This window comes from Peromyscus eremicus, chromosome 12 (assembly GCF_949786415.1).
Source record: "Peromyscus eremicus chromosome 12, PerEre_H2_v1, whole genome shotgun sequence".
Lineage (NCBI taxonomy): Eukaryota > Metazoa > Chordata > Mammalia > Rodentia > Cricetidae > Peromyscus > Peromyscus eremicus.
Genome location: NC_081428.1, coordinates 64,908,676 through 64,923,237, shown reverse-complemented (window position 1 = coordinate 64,923,237; position 14,562 = coordinate 64,908,676). Strand labels below are relative to the sequence as shown.

The 14,562-nt window shown below is 44.6% G+C and overlaps 1 protein-coding gene across 3 annotated transcripts in view; it reads right to left on the bottom strand.

Annotated features, from left to right (window-relative positions):
- The window catches only part of Atp13a4 (ATPase 13A4), a 125,496-nt gene that overhangs the window by 36,140 nt on the left and 74,794 nt on the right, over positions 1–14,562 (bottom strand). For all 3 annotated transcript variants that reach the window (XM_059277258.1, XM_059277259.1, XM_059277260.1), the window contains 8 exons: positions 12,165–12,299; positions 9,568–9,738; positions 7,749–7,906; positions 6,936–7,124; positions 4,636–4,697; positions 2,502–2,652; positions 696–782; positions 306–459 (listed from right to left, as the gene is read on the bottom strand). In XM_059277258.1, the coding sequence (XP_059133241.1) occupies positions 306–459; positions 696–782; positions 2,502–2,652; positions 4,636–4,697; positions 6,936–7,124; positions 7,749–7,906; positions 9,568–9,738; positions 12,165–12,299 (1,107 nt within the window). The remainder of the gene's footprint in view (positions 1–305; positions 460–695; positions 783–2,501; positions 2,653–4,635; positions 4,698–6,935; positions 7,125–7,748; positions 7,907–9,567; positions 9,739–12,164; positions 12,300–14,562) is intronic.

Genomic DNA, 14,562 nt, shown 5'->3' with positions numbered 1-14,562 from the left:
GGAGGCTGTGGAAGGCAATCAATGGGGAAAAATGCAAAGAGTAGCAATGCAGTTAGCAGGGAGGAATCAGGGATGAGTCCTAAATAGGGAACTGGGGGATGTGGTGGAGGTGGTCATTACCCAAGACGAAAAATTGGGAAATACAGACGTGAACATTTTAAGCTTGATTTTTGGTATGGAGCGTGGAACACCCATGAATCAACCACTAAGTGACGTCCAGCTGGCAGTCGGAGCCAGAGTGTTGTGCGGACAAGTTTGGCTGAAAAGAGAAGTTCGCCATTTGTATCCCACGTCCATGAGCTAACCTGTGTCGGGTCGGCAAAAGCTGGCCACTCTCTCCGGGGCACCTTTCATGAATGCCAGCCGGTCGCCTTGCATCTCTTGGACAATGACTGTCATCCTCTGCAGTGCTGATGAGAATGGGAACTGACGCAGGATGGCCAGTCCTTCCCCTGGGACCTGGTTGGTGGATGGGCAATGGAGAGGCACATGCTGGCCAAGAGTCTAGCTATTGGGAATTAACTGCTCCACCCTCGGTCCCTGTTTTACCAAGCAATGGGGAAATAGAACACATTTTTCACATCATCCGTTCAAGACACATCCATGAGTTTTCCAACACTTTGGGTAGGGCACAGGTTCCCCCCCCCCCCCCCCCCCGTGTGAGCGCTATGGGAAGACTGGCATGCAAGGCTTACCTGGCCAACTGTGTCTGTCGGCTTAACGACCATGGTGTGTGCCAGCATTCCCTTGATGTGGAAATCATCCCCAGAAATAGTCATTTCCTGTTTCGCAAATGAGATATTTCACTGTCGGGGTTTGTTTATTCTTCACACACTGATACTAAGTTTGCACCCTCCTCTTGCGGAGACCTGCCTTCAACCACCTCAGTGTGTTGATGGGCCTCCTCTTGCTGCTGCTGCTGCTGCTGCTGCTGCTGCTGCTGCTGCTGGACTAGTGAAATCAGATTTATTCCACTCCAGGAAAGCAAAACAAAACGCACAAGGCAGTGGAAATGCTGGAACTTGAAGGACATGCACTTCTGAATTATTCATGCAATTTATCTGGCTTTCGCTGTTGGAATTGCTGCAGAAAGGTTCATTCTCTGCCTCTAAAGAGCTTAACTTGGAAATGTTGAGTCTGAATCTCCAGGCTTATTTTGTGTGAAGCTGGTACCTCATGGTCTTTCTTTCCCTAGAGTCACGGTTGATCTTGCTGTTCCCTATCTGTCTAAAGGGGCCTGAGCAGGGCATATTTTTGCCCTATGCATGATCACTGGTCTAGGAACAACTGTAATAATGATTCTAAATTATAGTTGAGGAAACCTTTTTACCTAAAGATATTAAAGTTCTTTGTAATCATCTAATTGGGTGGCTGACAAAAAGAGTATCAGAAAGGAAAACTGTAGCCTCTACTTAGAGATACAGAATCAGTATTCCAGAGTGGATGAGAGACTGCAAGGCAATCACATCTGTTAGAGGAGGGAGAAGCTCCAGAGTCATCTCTTCCAGAGGTGCTCACCCAGTCCCCAGGGCCTGGGCTGCACACAATGTCAGGGAAAAAGCTTAGCGGTAACAGAGAAGCCGAAACCATGTCTCCTCCCTGCTTTGGCCACAGCCACAGCAATGCCAGAGACAGTCCTTACAGGCTATTCCCGAATAAAGTTCCCTTGGAGGACAGATTAGCACCCTTTATATGGATATCACTTGTCTGGTTCCATCTCCTCATGCCACGGCCATGAGAAGCAAGGTCCTAACACGCCGGAAGACGGCACAAGGTTGAGCATCGGTTGTGGGGGAGCTGAAACTAGAACTAAAGAGCAAGATTCTTACACCACAGGAGTGTCTGCTCCTGGATCTAGTTTGGAACCTCGTGGGTGGGGAGGATGACTCTGTAATCAATTTCTGTTGTCGGTCTTGGAAATTAGAGGAATAGTCAATAACTTGGAATAAAACCCTTGGTTGCCGTGACTCTCTAACTTACCCAAGCACTATGGAGAGCAGTGTTTTCTAATCCCCATGCACCAGAATGCATATTTTTCCTTTCCTTTTTTAGTGAGAAACTACAATTGTGTACATTTATGAGATATAATGAGATGCTTTGACCTACGTATATATTATAGAAAGGTGAAATTGTAATAATTAACATATCATCACCTCACCAAATTAACTCTAGAAAACTCTGAAACCAGCTCACCGACTGGTAGAACTAGGAAATAATTACATAGGGATTATAATGGCATTGATAACTACTAAACTTACAGTAGGCATCAAATACTTTGGAACTTACAACTATACCAAAGATTTTTATTGTACCATCTCATTTAATCCCACAGCAAACCTACATTACACCCGGTTCAAATCAGAAAGCCTGGTTTAGACCAGTTTGCCCTTTACATCATGTTGGAAACCCCACATTTTTGAAGTATTAAAGGGCTGTGATACAGCTTGTGTTGTGCTGGCATTAAAGAAGTTTCTTGCATTCTCTAAAAGTCAGACACTTACCCATTTGGTGGCTTCAAACATTTTGAGGTCCATAGGGTCTCCCTGGATGGTCCCATCAAGAAGGATCAGGGAGTGGCAGCTGGCCATGGCTGCACACAGTGGGCCCTGGGGCAAAGCTTTGCCTGAGGCAAAGCTGTAGACTGCCTGGAATCTGAGACAGAAGAGAGAAAAAGATTCAGTCCTGGGCCCTCATGCCAAAAATGGAGCTTCTTGGAGGTCTTTGATGTAATGCACACTGCTGCATTTCCCTCTAGTCTCTGCAGGATAGCAGTGTGTTACCCATCTTGCCCTGTAGGTCTGTTCAGGAATACTAGAAAGGCTCAGAGGCTGTCCCATGCTCCTTTTCCAACTTATTATTCTTCCCAGACTTACTTAATCCATGAGGCTGGAAAGAACTAGAAGGCCACTTTTGTTCTGAGGTCTGTTCCCGCCCCAGTGACTAGGTCATTTCTCTGCAGTCATGGGCAGACTCCAGGTGTGTTAGGTACACACCACTTTCAAGCCTATGGGGCTGGGCGTATTCTCTGTATCTATCTCCTAACACATTAGACACTTGGTCCACCGTAGACGATTGATAAACATATAAATAAAGGCATGAATGGTTAATTCTTGGAAAATTCACAAGTCATATGACAAAGAAATGAACAATAAAATCATTCTGGAAAGGACTGTGTGCATCTCCTCCTCAACAATGGTGTTTTTTGGGTCCATATTGCCACTATTAGCCTCATGATTTCCTACAGAAAGTGACTTTGTCTAAAACCCACACAAATAAAACTCATACGTGGTACATAAGACTCTTTCACTAATTGAAAGAATAAGTAGCTGAGTTCATCCTTGGCCCCACTAGAGGAATGTCCTCTTCAGCCTTCTTGGGCAGCCCCTTCCCAAACGTGTAGCACAGTAGTTGGGGTGGGGTGGGGTCACATTACAGACTGTCTGAATGACAGTAGTTTCTTCCTAGGAAGAGGCAACATCCGTTTCTTAGAGTCCCTCAGAATCGACTAGGCCTCCCTCCTCTCGTGTTGGCATCTTTTGGATTTTGAGCTAGCTCTGTAGCCCAGGCAGGCCTGGAGGCTGAAATCTTCTTGCCTCCTCAATAGCTAAAATTACAAGTCTGTACCTCTATGCCCAGCCTAAAAAAAAAATCCTTTATGGATATGCATGTCTTCTGCATTATATAAAAGAAGTACGATCACAAACTGGACTTGATACATTTGAAAAGAGAAAAAGGACACAAAGTTGGGTGGGGTAGAGAAGGGAATGTAGGTCACGAAGGAGTTGAAGTAGGGGGTGAATATGATCAAAATACACGGTATGAAGTTCTCTAATAATTAATTCAAATATCTCATTACTAAAAGAACTACAATCAACCTTAGATTCGTGAAATACTTTATGGCTCAAGTTTGAGGGAAATGCTTTCATTTTCAAGCAACAGTGTGCCGCATGCCCCATACTTCAGTTCTGACCACGCTGAAGGTTGACACTGGAGAAGATCAGCAGACATGGAATCAAACTCAGATGTGGCCACAAGAGGGCTGGGTCTGCAAATCTCTAAGACAGCAAGTTGAAAACTGCCGCCACCACCACCGGCCACTCCTAGCCCTCTCCCCCTCCAGACCCACAAACACAAAGGAATCTTTTCTCAATGAGCAGTTTCTGGCAGGCAGAGGTGACGGTTCTCAGAATCAGGATACGAAGAAACAGGGTACACTAGCTACTTTCTCATAGACAGTCTCTTCCTGAAAAGCAGGATGCAGAGTCAGTGCTGGCCTTCCCTACTACGTCACCTCTGTGAAGGACAGTGTCCTGGTGCTGTCCAGATCACTGACACCAGGCCAATACCGGCCTCTGCCAAACAGGCTTAAAGCAAAGTTCACTTCAGAGAGTGTTTGCAAACTCGCCCTCGCCTCCTCAGTTTGTGGGTGATATAGGACGGACTTGAGGCTAATATGCATCTTTAGAGAGACCTGGAACATTCTAAGGGGAGAAACAAAAAGATCGGACTTCAGTAATCATTGCTTAGCAAAAGCCAAAGTTCAAGTGTCTCCCTTAGTCATCTAGAGAACAAAGGCAAGGCTCTGGGAAGAGGCAAGTCACCGGAACCACAGACCGGTTAGCCCAGGGTACTCACCCATTCTGGTCACAGGGCACAACTCCCCAAGGATCCAAGCCGCCCCTTGTTAAGGTGCCTGTCTGAACAGAAACAAGACTTTGGATTGCATGGAAAATCTGCTCACACAGTCGTAAAGGCAAATACAATACATTTTAATAGAGAAATATACACCACAAAGGTATTCCCAACACGGGTTCTTTAAGGAGAACCACATTACAGGTATTGTGTAGTGGGTATCTGGGTTCCAAGGAAGAAGCTGCAGTGAATTCAAACATGGCAAGCTTGCATTGACTGTAAACTTTTGTGTCCTCTGTGGTAAAAAAGACTAGGTACCTCCTCTCACCTCCAAGAGACTATGTTGAACATCTAATTGTAGATGGAAGAGCAAGAAAAGCCTTGGTAAGACTGTTAAAACAACAAAATGGGTAGATCCCTGTTTTTACAGCAGAAGCTAAAAGAACGTCATCAAAACTGAGTAATGGAGTTGAAATTGTACCCACAAAGCACTGCTAAGACTTTGAAAAGAAGTCTAAAGAAATAGCCTAACCAACTGATTTTTTTGTTTAATAAAAAAGTACATGATGATAATTGTCTTAGTGTAGTATAACAACCAAGAGCTCAGGATAAGTTGAAATACCATCTATGTAACTGGAAATATCACATAATTCCTCCAACACCAGAATCCTTATCTACAACATGATCGTAATCATATAGAGTTGTCTTGAATATTAAATAGGAAGTGATTGGTTTAATAGCAAGCCCACAGTAAGAGCTAATAATAGTGATGTAAAAGATTCACAGTTACTGCTCATTGTTTTGCTCAAATTTATGTTACAATTATCTCTTCCGTTCTTGTTTCTCTTTTCAAACTCACAATATGACATCCTTAGTAAACAGTTTTCCCTTGCATTACTGCTCTGATCATAAAATGGTACCACACGGTGACATAGGCCATCCGACCCTTCTGTTCTCAGTGTGATTCTCTGATTGGCCACTAATCACAAAATACAGTTTGCATCCCATCGATGTTCTTAGCCTTCCATGTACTGTTTAAAGGATACAGAATTTCCGTGTGGGAAGATAAAGATGTTTCTCAAGATGGATGATGCTAACGGTCACAGAACAGCGAGAATGTACTTAGTGGCAGGCGGTATGCTAGGCACTTCAAATGATTGACATGGCAAATTATCTTATATTTACTTCAACAAATAATGATTAACTAAAAGGAACAGAAGGCAGCAAAGACCTCCAGTGGTTCCCTGTAGCTTAAAGAAACATAAAATCGTGTTGACTAGACATTCAAGGTTCACAAACTCTCTCTTCTAATACTAGCATCCTGCTGGGGTCCAGACCATACTGTCTTGCGCTGTCCTACCGCCGCCATGTTGGGCCTTTGCTCACCTTCTTATGCTGCCATTGTTTCTATCCAGTCCTCTCACAACCCGACTTTATCCCCTACTTAGTGTATACAGCACAAACAACCCCGGGAAAAGAAGAAAGGAGAGCCTGCTCGGGGGGAAGTGGCAGACGACCAAAAGTTCATTTTAAGCGTAAACTGCAGCTGGGAATGTAGACTAGGGTTTGCTGCATGGCTGTATTGTCAGCAAAAGTTTCATATTGACACACAGTTTAATAAGCCCTTTCTTTTTCCTCATCCCATCATTCAATAACTACTTACTGAGCATTGACTCAACTGCCAAGCAATGTTCTAAGCATTGGAGATATAGCAGAAAACATAATTAACTACTTAAATTATGGGGGGAGGGTGGTGTGTGTGTGTGTGTGTGTGTGTGTGTGTGTGTGTGTGTGTGAATGTGCATGTGTGTGCATGTGCTTCTGTGTGGGGGTTTTGACTGCATGAAACAGAGTATGTTTTTTTTGTTTTGTTTTGTTTTGTTTTGGTTTGGTTTTTCGAGACAGGGTTTCTCTGTGTAGCTTTGTGCCTTTCCTGGAACTCACTTGGTAGCCCAGGCTGGCCTCGAACTCACAGAGATCCGCCTGGCTCTGCCTCCCGAGTGCTGGGACTAAAGGTGTGCGCCACCACCGCCCGGCCAGAGTATGTTTTGATATATTGTTTTTCATAGACTCTCTCAACTGAGAGGACCCTAAAAGATTCATTGATTCAGTGTCTACTCCCTCGTTTCAAAAGCTCAGGGTCAGAAAATTCATTTCCCAGATCACACCCGCACAACTAGAGATAAAATAAGGTCAGATGCCCATAACCTCCCTATTATTTCTGCCTCGCTAAAGAGAAAAGCATGTATCCATTACAACAGCAGTGATAAATGGCCCTGGGAGGGAGGATGAAAAACACATACCTTGTCAAAGCAGACAAGGTTTAATTGTCCACATACATTGATCCTCTGGGGGCTAATGCAGAATATGCCCTTCCTTTTCAGCCTCCTCTGGGCATAGATGATGCCTGTGGTCAGGGCAGCAGGGAGGGCGGGAGGCACTGCAATAGTGATAACATCCAAGGCTTTCCTCACTACCTCCTCAGGAGGTTCCTGGAAAAGAAAGCGTGTCCAGTCATTAGAACTAAATCAGCAGTGGACAGCTTCGTGCGTGTGACTTTCCCTTCTCTGCTTATGCTGAGAAATGGCGTCAATGGGGCAAAGGGTCTGACCATGTTTATGGTGCTTGATATCTTTTCTCCAGAGTACACCAAGAACACCTACATCCGTCCTGCTGTGACCAGAGATGCACCAGTTCGCTGTGGCTCTGCCAGCACTGAGCATCTGGTTGCATTTAGAGTTCTTCATCTGATAGCTACAAAATGCTACTTTTATGAAATATTTCACTTTTAAAACTAAATATGAAGTAGCGTAAAGAATGGGGAAATGTGCAAGAACAGAATCATGCTGTCATTTCAGTAAACAAACTGTTCCTGTACTATACTCTGATTGCTATCACAGAACTGAGCAGCAAATGGCTCAGAGGTGGAGCTGGGTGCCTGTAAGGAGTCTTTGGAGTTTAGCTTGCTCTAAGTCTGCTTGTCCTTGAAAAAAGGTCAACATACAGAAATAAGGTCGGCACATAGAAATAAAATGTGTAGAGGAGAGTGAATGTGTGTGTGTGTGTGTGTGTGTGTGTGTGTGTGTGTGTGTGTGTGAAAGCATACAAAGGCTTACCCCACTGAGCACATAGACACACAGAGTATAGATCATGCCAATGGTGGCTGTCCCTACAAGGCACAGGAGGAACCTGATGGCATCCCTGTAAAGCTTGAAATTCATGGGCTTGGGGTAAAGGATGGCTCTCACAAGGTCCCCCTTTGCGGTGTTGAACCCTGAAATGACAAACACATGTGTAGCATGAATCTTAAAAGTTCTTATTAATAAAATCAAACCTGAGCCAGGTATTGAGGTCAATGCTGGTAGATCAGAGAGACAGAACAAGCCACAGCTATCTCACCAACCTCACCTGGCCAACTTTCTCAGCTGATCTTGTTTCCTCAGAATGGAAGCTTCTGTGTCCTCATCCCAATGGCTCTCAGCTGAACTGTGCTCGAAACCTAAAAGCTTAACCAGCCAAACGCTTAACCAGGCCAAATGCTTAACCAGCCAAATGCTTCTAGTTTCTGGTTCTCATGCCTTATAAACCTTTCTGCTTTCTACCACCACTCCCTGAGATTAAAGGCTGCTTTCTGGGATTAAAGGCTGCTTTCTGGGATTAAAGGCATGAGTCACCATGCCTGGCTGTCTCCAATTCGGCCTTGAACTCACAGAGATCCAGAGGGATTTCTATCTCTGGAATGCTAGGATTAAAGGCGTGTGCAAACATTTTCTAGCCTAAGTATCTTGTGGCTTTTCTGTTCTCTGACCCCAGATAAGTTTATTAAGGTACACAATATTTTGGGGAACACAATACCACCACACACATGTTCCACATTTTCAAGATAACAAACCACACTGTTAGTAATCTTCTAAATGTCTACATTGCCTTGGTCTTCTCTAGAGCAGTAGTTCTCAACATGTGGGTCTCGACCCCTTTGGCCAACTTCTGTCTCTAAAAATATCCACGTTATGATTCATAACAGCAGCAAAATTACAGTTATGATATAGCAGCAAAAATGATTTTCTGGTTGGGAGTCACCTCAACTGTATTAAAATATCACAGCATTAGGAAGATTGAGAGCCAATGCTCTAAAGAATCTAAAGCTAAAATTTAAACCTAAAGAGAACAGGGTTTTGTTGTCTAGGACAATGCATACGGCTAACATGGAACTGTATTATCTCCCTCGGAGCCTAGTCCTCTCCCTGGCTTTCTTCCCCCCTACCTCTAACTTCAGTACACACCAGTGATAGGGTCTGCCATACCCAGGGCAGAACACAGTTCTTCAGAGCACAGCTTAATTTTAAGGAAGTGACCCTGGGAGTGCTCACACATGCATACACACACACACACACACACACACACACACACGTCTCCCTCAATTGAACTGAAATTGAGTGGCCCAGTAAAATATTGATGCATTGATGCATCCCACATTCTATACCTTTCTAATAGCTTTCACGGTTAAATTTTTAGTTTCTAGCTCCCTACATGGAATGAACTTGGGATTCTGGTTGGAAATGCTGGGTTTCTGGTCCAGCTTTGCCCGTTTTCAGTTTATTGGTCTTTAACTGACCACTTGACTTCAAGCTTCAGACTCTTCATGTGCACAATGGGGAGGGGTCAAGCAATATGCATCTTTGCTGCTGGCTTGATGTACAGAAAGTGTTTATAAACTGCAAAGCACATAAACAGTGATGACTGTAATCTGTGCCGCTATTATGTCACTAAGATGCAGATGCCACCCTTCAGTCAGCAAGTCAGCATTGAAAACATACAGACTTACACATACTTGTTGTGCTGTCCAAAGATTGGTCCCAACCTGATCAATTTAAGGTGTTAGACACACTGAGCAGAAAGGTGTCATTGCAAACAGCCTACAGAGAAGATGCTCACCTGTCTGTAGGACCACTGCTCTCACAGTCCCAGAGCCGGATGCCCGGGCCTGGATGACCTCTGTTCCACAGAAGAGAACGTGCCGCCTGGGATCTGCTTCTGTCTGCATCTTCCAGGGTGCAGAGCTAGCCATCTGGGACAATGGAGTTTTAGTGACAGGGATGCTTTCTCCTATAGGAAACAAGTATCTAGCTCACTTTGTGAGGTGGGATGCCTTCCTCCTGTCAATCACATCTACACTCTCTCGTGGGTCACAGAACTTCATCGGGAGCCTACCATGGAGCAAGGTAGCCTAGGTATTAGGGATACAAGACAAGTATAGGTCACGTTGTTGAGAGTTCTGTGCTTTAGAAAAGGAGGGCAGTATGTAACCAAATAAGTAAAATGTCATATTATAAATACTATATGTGCTTTAGGCTAAACATAAGCATTCAAATGGGTTGGGAAAAGACATTTATGGAAGAGCAAGCTGTGTGATATGGAATGTGGGATGTAGGGAGTGCGAAGCCATAAGGCCTATGCACATGCTCAAACATGGAGAACCCCGAGTATGACACAGTTAAGTGTTGAACTTGTTTCTGTAGGCCCTGGCATCAGGAAGCAGGGGGATGGTTAACTGCTTTAGTTTGTAGAGCAGTGTTACAATGACGTGTAAGACAAAATTCTCTATCCATGATGCAAAAGATGAGTTCAAGGCTTATGGGGTTGGTGGGTGGACAGTCAGCTGGGAGGTGATCATAAAAGTCATAGCTGGAGGGGATGGAGCCTGAAATACAGCAGGTGAGTGGAAAAAGAAAGAAAGTACTAGATTCAAGAAATATGAAGTAAGATGCTACAAAAATCGAGAGAATTGTTACACCAGCAGGTCATAGAATAGAGACAGAGAACTAAAACAGCTTCCTGGACCCTAGCTTGGAGGCAGAACAGAGGACAGGCAATAATAATAAAAGTTAAGATTCTAAGAAGACCAGAAATTGACTGTGGGCCACTGTGGACTGGAGCTACTTGTAGAAAAACCATGTTGAAAAGCTTTGTGTGTGGTTGATAGTTATTTGGATCTGGCACTCAGAACTTTTAGTCAGAACTCACCAGTTTGGACATGGTAAGTAAAGCTTCAGAGAGAGGAGAGGAGAGGGAGAGGAGGAGATAGAGATAGAGATAGAGATAGAGAGATAGAGAGAGAGAGAGAGAGAGAGAGAGAGAGAGAGAGAGAGAGAGAGAGAGAGAGAGAGTTTATTTAAGAATCAAGCAAAGGGTGAAAGTACAGTGCCAGCACTTAAGGAGACAGAGAAAGAGAAGATAAAGAACAAACTGAATGGGCGTGGTCAGTGCTAGAAGCACCTAGAGAGAGCAGGATGTTAGAAAAAGCCAGGAAAAGGAGAGTTTGGGAGAGAGTCAGAATAGCCAAATGAGACAGAACAGTCAACAAGATGGAGCAAAGTCACTGGACATGGCACTTGTGACTTTGGCAACTTGTGCCAGTGTGGTGGGAGGAACACACTTCAGAGAATTGAGTACTAATACAAGGTAAATCTGAAGCTGTGGAAGCAACCAGGGACAGTTCTGAGGAAAAAGCCTTCAGAGCCTCCAACTGGTCTTTGCAGAGCAGGTAGTAAAAAGTCAGCATGGAGCTATGATCATTAAGAAATAGTCCTGGGCATTAGGAAGGTCCCAGCGTTGATGGGCTTTTATGAGTCGGTGGATACTTGGGAAATAAACCTAATCTGCCATGATGCCACCCACTTTATCTTTAAGCTCATACAGAAGAGAGATGAACGTTCTTGTCTCTGTTTATGCCTTTTGGGCCAGCTTGGAACCAAAGGGGTTGCTATGGACTTGAATGGGAACCACACAACATTACAAGTGCTTAGACTGGTCCCAGTTTCATCCCTGAAGAAAACATCCTCATCTTACAGAAATGCCATTATTATGCTTTGCAAGTGCAAAATCATCATGATACAAGCTTGAGTGAGTCTCTTCCCTCTGAATCTCAGTTGCAAAGACTGTGAGGTAGGTTGTTGACCTCGAAGGTCCACTCCTCAGCTCATCATGCAAGTTAAAAATGAAATAAAGCCAGTGCAAAACACACAGTGTACATTCTGAGAGTAACAGACCTGTCCAAGGTTGCACCATGGACTTTTTAACATTTTCAGTGAGAATTATGAGGCCCTTGGCTTTGGCCTTGTGAATTTCAGGATGTCATTGATGGTTTTCAGAACTTCCAAGTTTATAAGGGGAATTTTATGCAAGTATGCTAAAGAAAAGACATGATTTTGAAAGATCTGATGATCCCCACAATCTTTTCAGATAAAACGAGAGGTTGCCATAACCTTTCGTGGAGGAAGAAAATGCTACAAATTCAGTAAATTCTGAATGCGCTGACTTGAGTGCATAGAAAACAGTCCTGATTTGAACTCACAAATACAACCACAGGAAGACTAAGCAAGATTTGCAGAAGCAGAAAGGTCACACAGGAGCCTCATAGCTTGCCCTGAGCAAGACTGTCATTCGGGTAGGGGAAGAGCCAACCAGAACCATGATAACATACACCCTGAGCCAGCCCGGAGGAGGCTACGAACACGGAGCTCCAGCCGTACCTGTCAGCATGCCTTCATCTACCACACAGCTGCCGTCAATCAGAATGGCATCACATGGCATTTGCACTCTGCTCCCTGTCAAAATTAATAAATCTCCAGGCACCAGGAGGCGGGATTCCAGGTCTTGGGCTCCAGCTGAAAGTGTGAGCAGACAGTCAGGTTATGTTCCCGCAGTCAACAGTCCCACCGCTCCATGCTGTGGATTCTCAGAGAAGCAGCTAAAACATGTAAAAAGGGAGGCTAGTCCTCAGCATCGGCTCACACTCTGAAGACAAAAAGAAGGGAAGAAACAGACCGCGTGGAATAAAGCTCCCAGAGTGGCAAGGACGAAAAAGCCAAGGAAAGATAATGACAGACTCAGAAAACATATTTGATGCTTACAGACAAATGACTAATATTTTTCATGTACAAAGACATCTTCAGGCAAGAGATGTACAGAAACTGTGTGATAAATTGCCAGATACTAACAGTTCACACACACACACACACACACACACACACACACACACACACACACACACGCACGCACAAGTTGCATGCCCAAGATTTGAAAGGTTGCTTGTTTTATTCATTCTTTCTTCTTCCCTCCCTTCCTTCCTGGTTACCTGCCTGGATGCCTGAATTTCTTTCTTCCCTTATTCAGTCTCAGAAAGGTCATGGGGCTGAGTATATAGGCTGCCGTGAGGGTTAGGTTTAAGTGTCAACTTAACAGAATCTGGAATCATCTGGGGAGACGATCTCAACAAGGGACTGTCTATTAAGTTAGCCTATGGAAATCTCTGGGGAGGGTAGCCTCAGACAGGTTAGTATAGACCCACTGTGGTGGTTAGCATGAGATGCTCCCTATCTTCTCAAACATTTGAATGTGTGGTCCCCAGTTGGTAGCCCTGTTTGAGAGGGGGAAGTATGCCATGGGGAGGGGTTTTGAGAGCATAACAACTCAGGGCCATGTTGAGTTTACTCTCGTTGCTTTCTGTTGGCAGTTAGAGACAGGAGTTCTCAGCTCTTCCTGCCACCGTGCCTGCCTGCTGCCTTACGTCCCCACCACGACAGTGACAAATTCTTAACCTTCTGGAAGTCTAAGCCCAAATAAACCCTCCCTTCTCTAAGTTGCCTTGGTCATGGTGATTATACCACAGCAGGAGAAAAGTGACTAAGACACCCACCTTGAATGTGGGTGGCACCCTTCATGGGCTGGGGCCTGGACCGGATGAGGGGGAGAAGGAGTGCTGAGCACTAGCAAACATTAATCCACTGCTCTCTTCTCTCGAATGTCGATGCAATGGGACTGGCTGCTTCATGGTCCTGCCGCATCGACTTCTCTATCATGAAGACTATGTATGAGTTAATCTTCTGCTGCTGTGATAAAAGCACTATGACCAAGGCAACTTATTGAAGTAATGTTTCATTGGGTGCTTATGATTCCAGAGGGATAAAAGTCCCTCACCATCATGGTAAGGATGCACAGCAGCAAGCAGACCTGATTGCTGGAACGGCAAACCAAGAGCTTGCTCACATCTAGAGCCATACACAGGAAGCAGAGAGCACATTAGGAGTGGCACAAGGCTTTGAAACCTCAAAGACCTCCCCCAGTAGCACACCTCTGAGACCACACTCACACCTCCTAATTCTTCTCAAACAGTTCCACCAACTGGGGACCAAGTAGTCAAACATCTAGGTCTATGGGGAGGGGGGTACATTTTCATGCAAACCACCACAGGCCACAACCTGGAACTGTGTGCCAAATAACCCCTTCCTCCTGCAAGGTGCTTTTGTCAGGGTACTTCAACACAGCGTCAGGAAATGTATCTACACACATGGCTGGAAAGATGGCTTGCAGGCTACTGGTGGTGTTGGAGTCTAGGTGGGATGAAAGGTCATGTGCGTGCCCTTGGTTCTGACCAACAGAACCCAGGTAGGCACCATACAACCATAGCAGTGGTACCCTGCTATGGAATGTTGGGGGTCTGGGCAGGTGATGAAGGTGTTTACATGGGAGTGAGACTGAACGTAGTGGAAGCATCAACAGTGATGGAAGATTGGTCACACCCAGGCTGAACCAATACCGTAAGCAGATCTACTGAAGTCAGTGAGAGCCAGGTTTCTCATAGATGAAAAAAAGAAAAAAAGTTCAAGTACTAAGGACATAAGCCTTGAAAAGACCCTATGACTTGGAGCTGGGGACATCATAAAGTAATGTGCAAATATGTAGGAATGTCTATACATTATATGACTTGGTCAGTTTGTTAATATATGCTCTCTAATATTCTTCTGAGGAAGCCTAAGGGCAGTGATTTCCCTAATAAGGACAAGCACACTACATGCCCAAATATTGAGTTCTCAATTTCAACCACAGCCCCACACCCCCTAAATGAAACCATGAAAATATCTTAAAGAA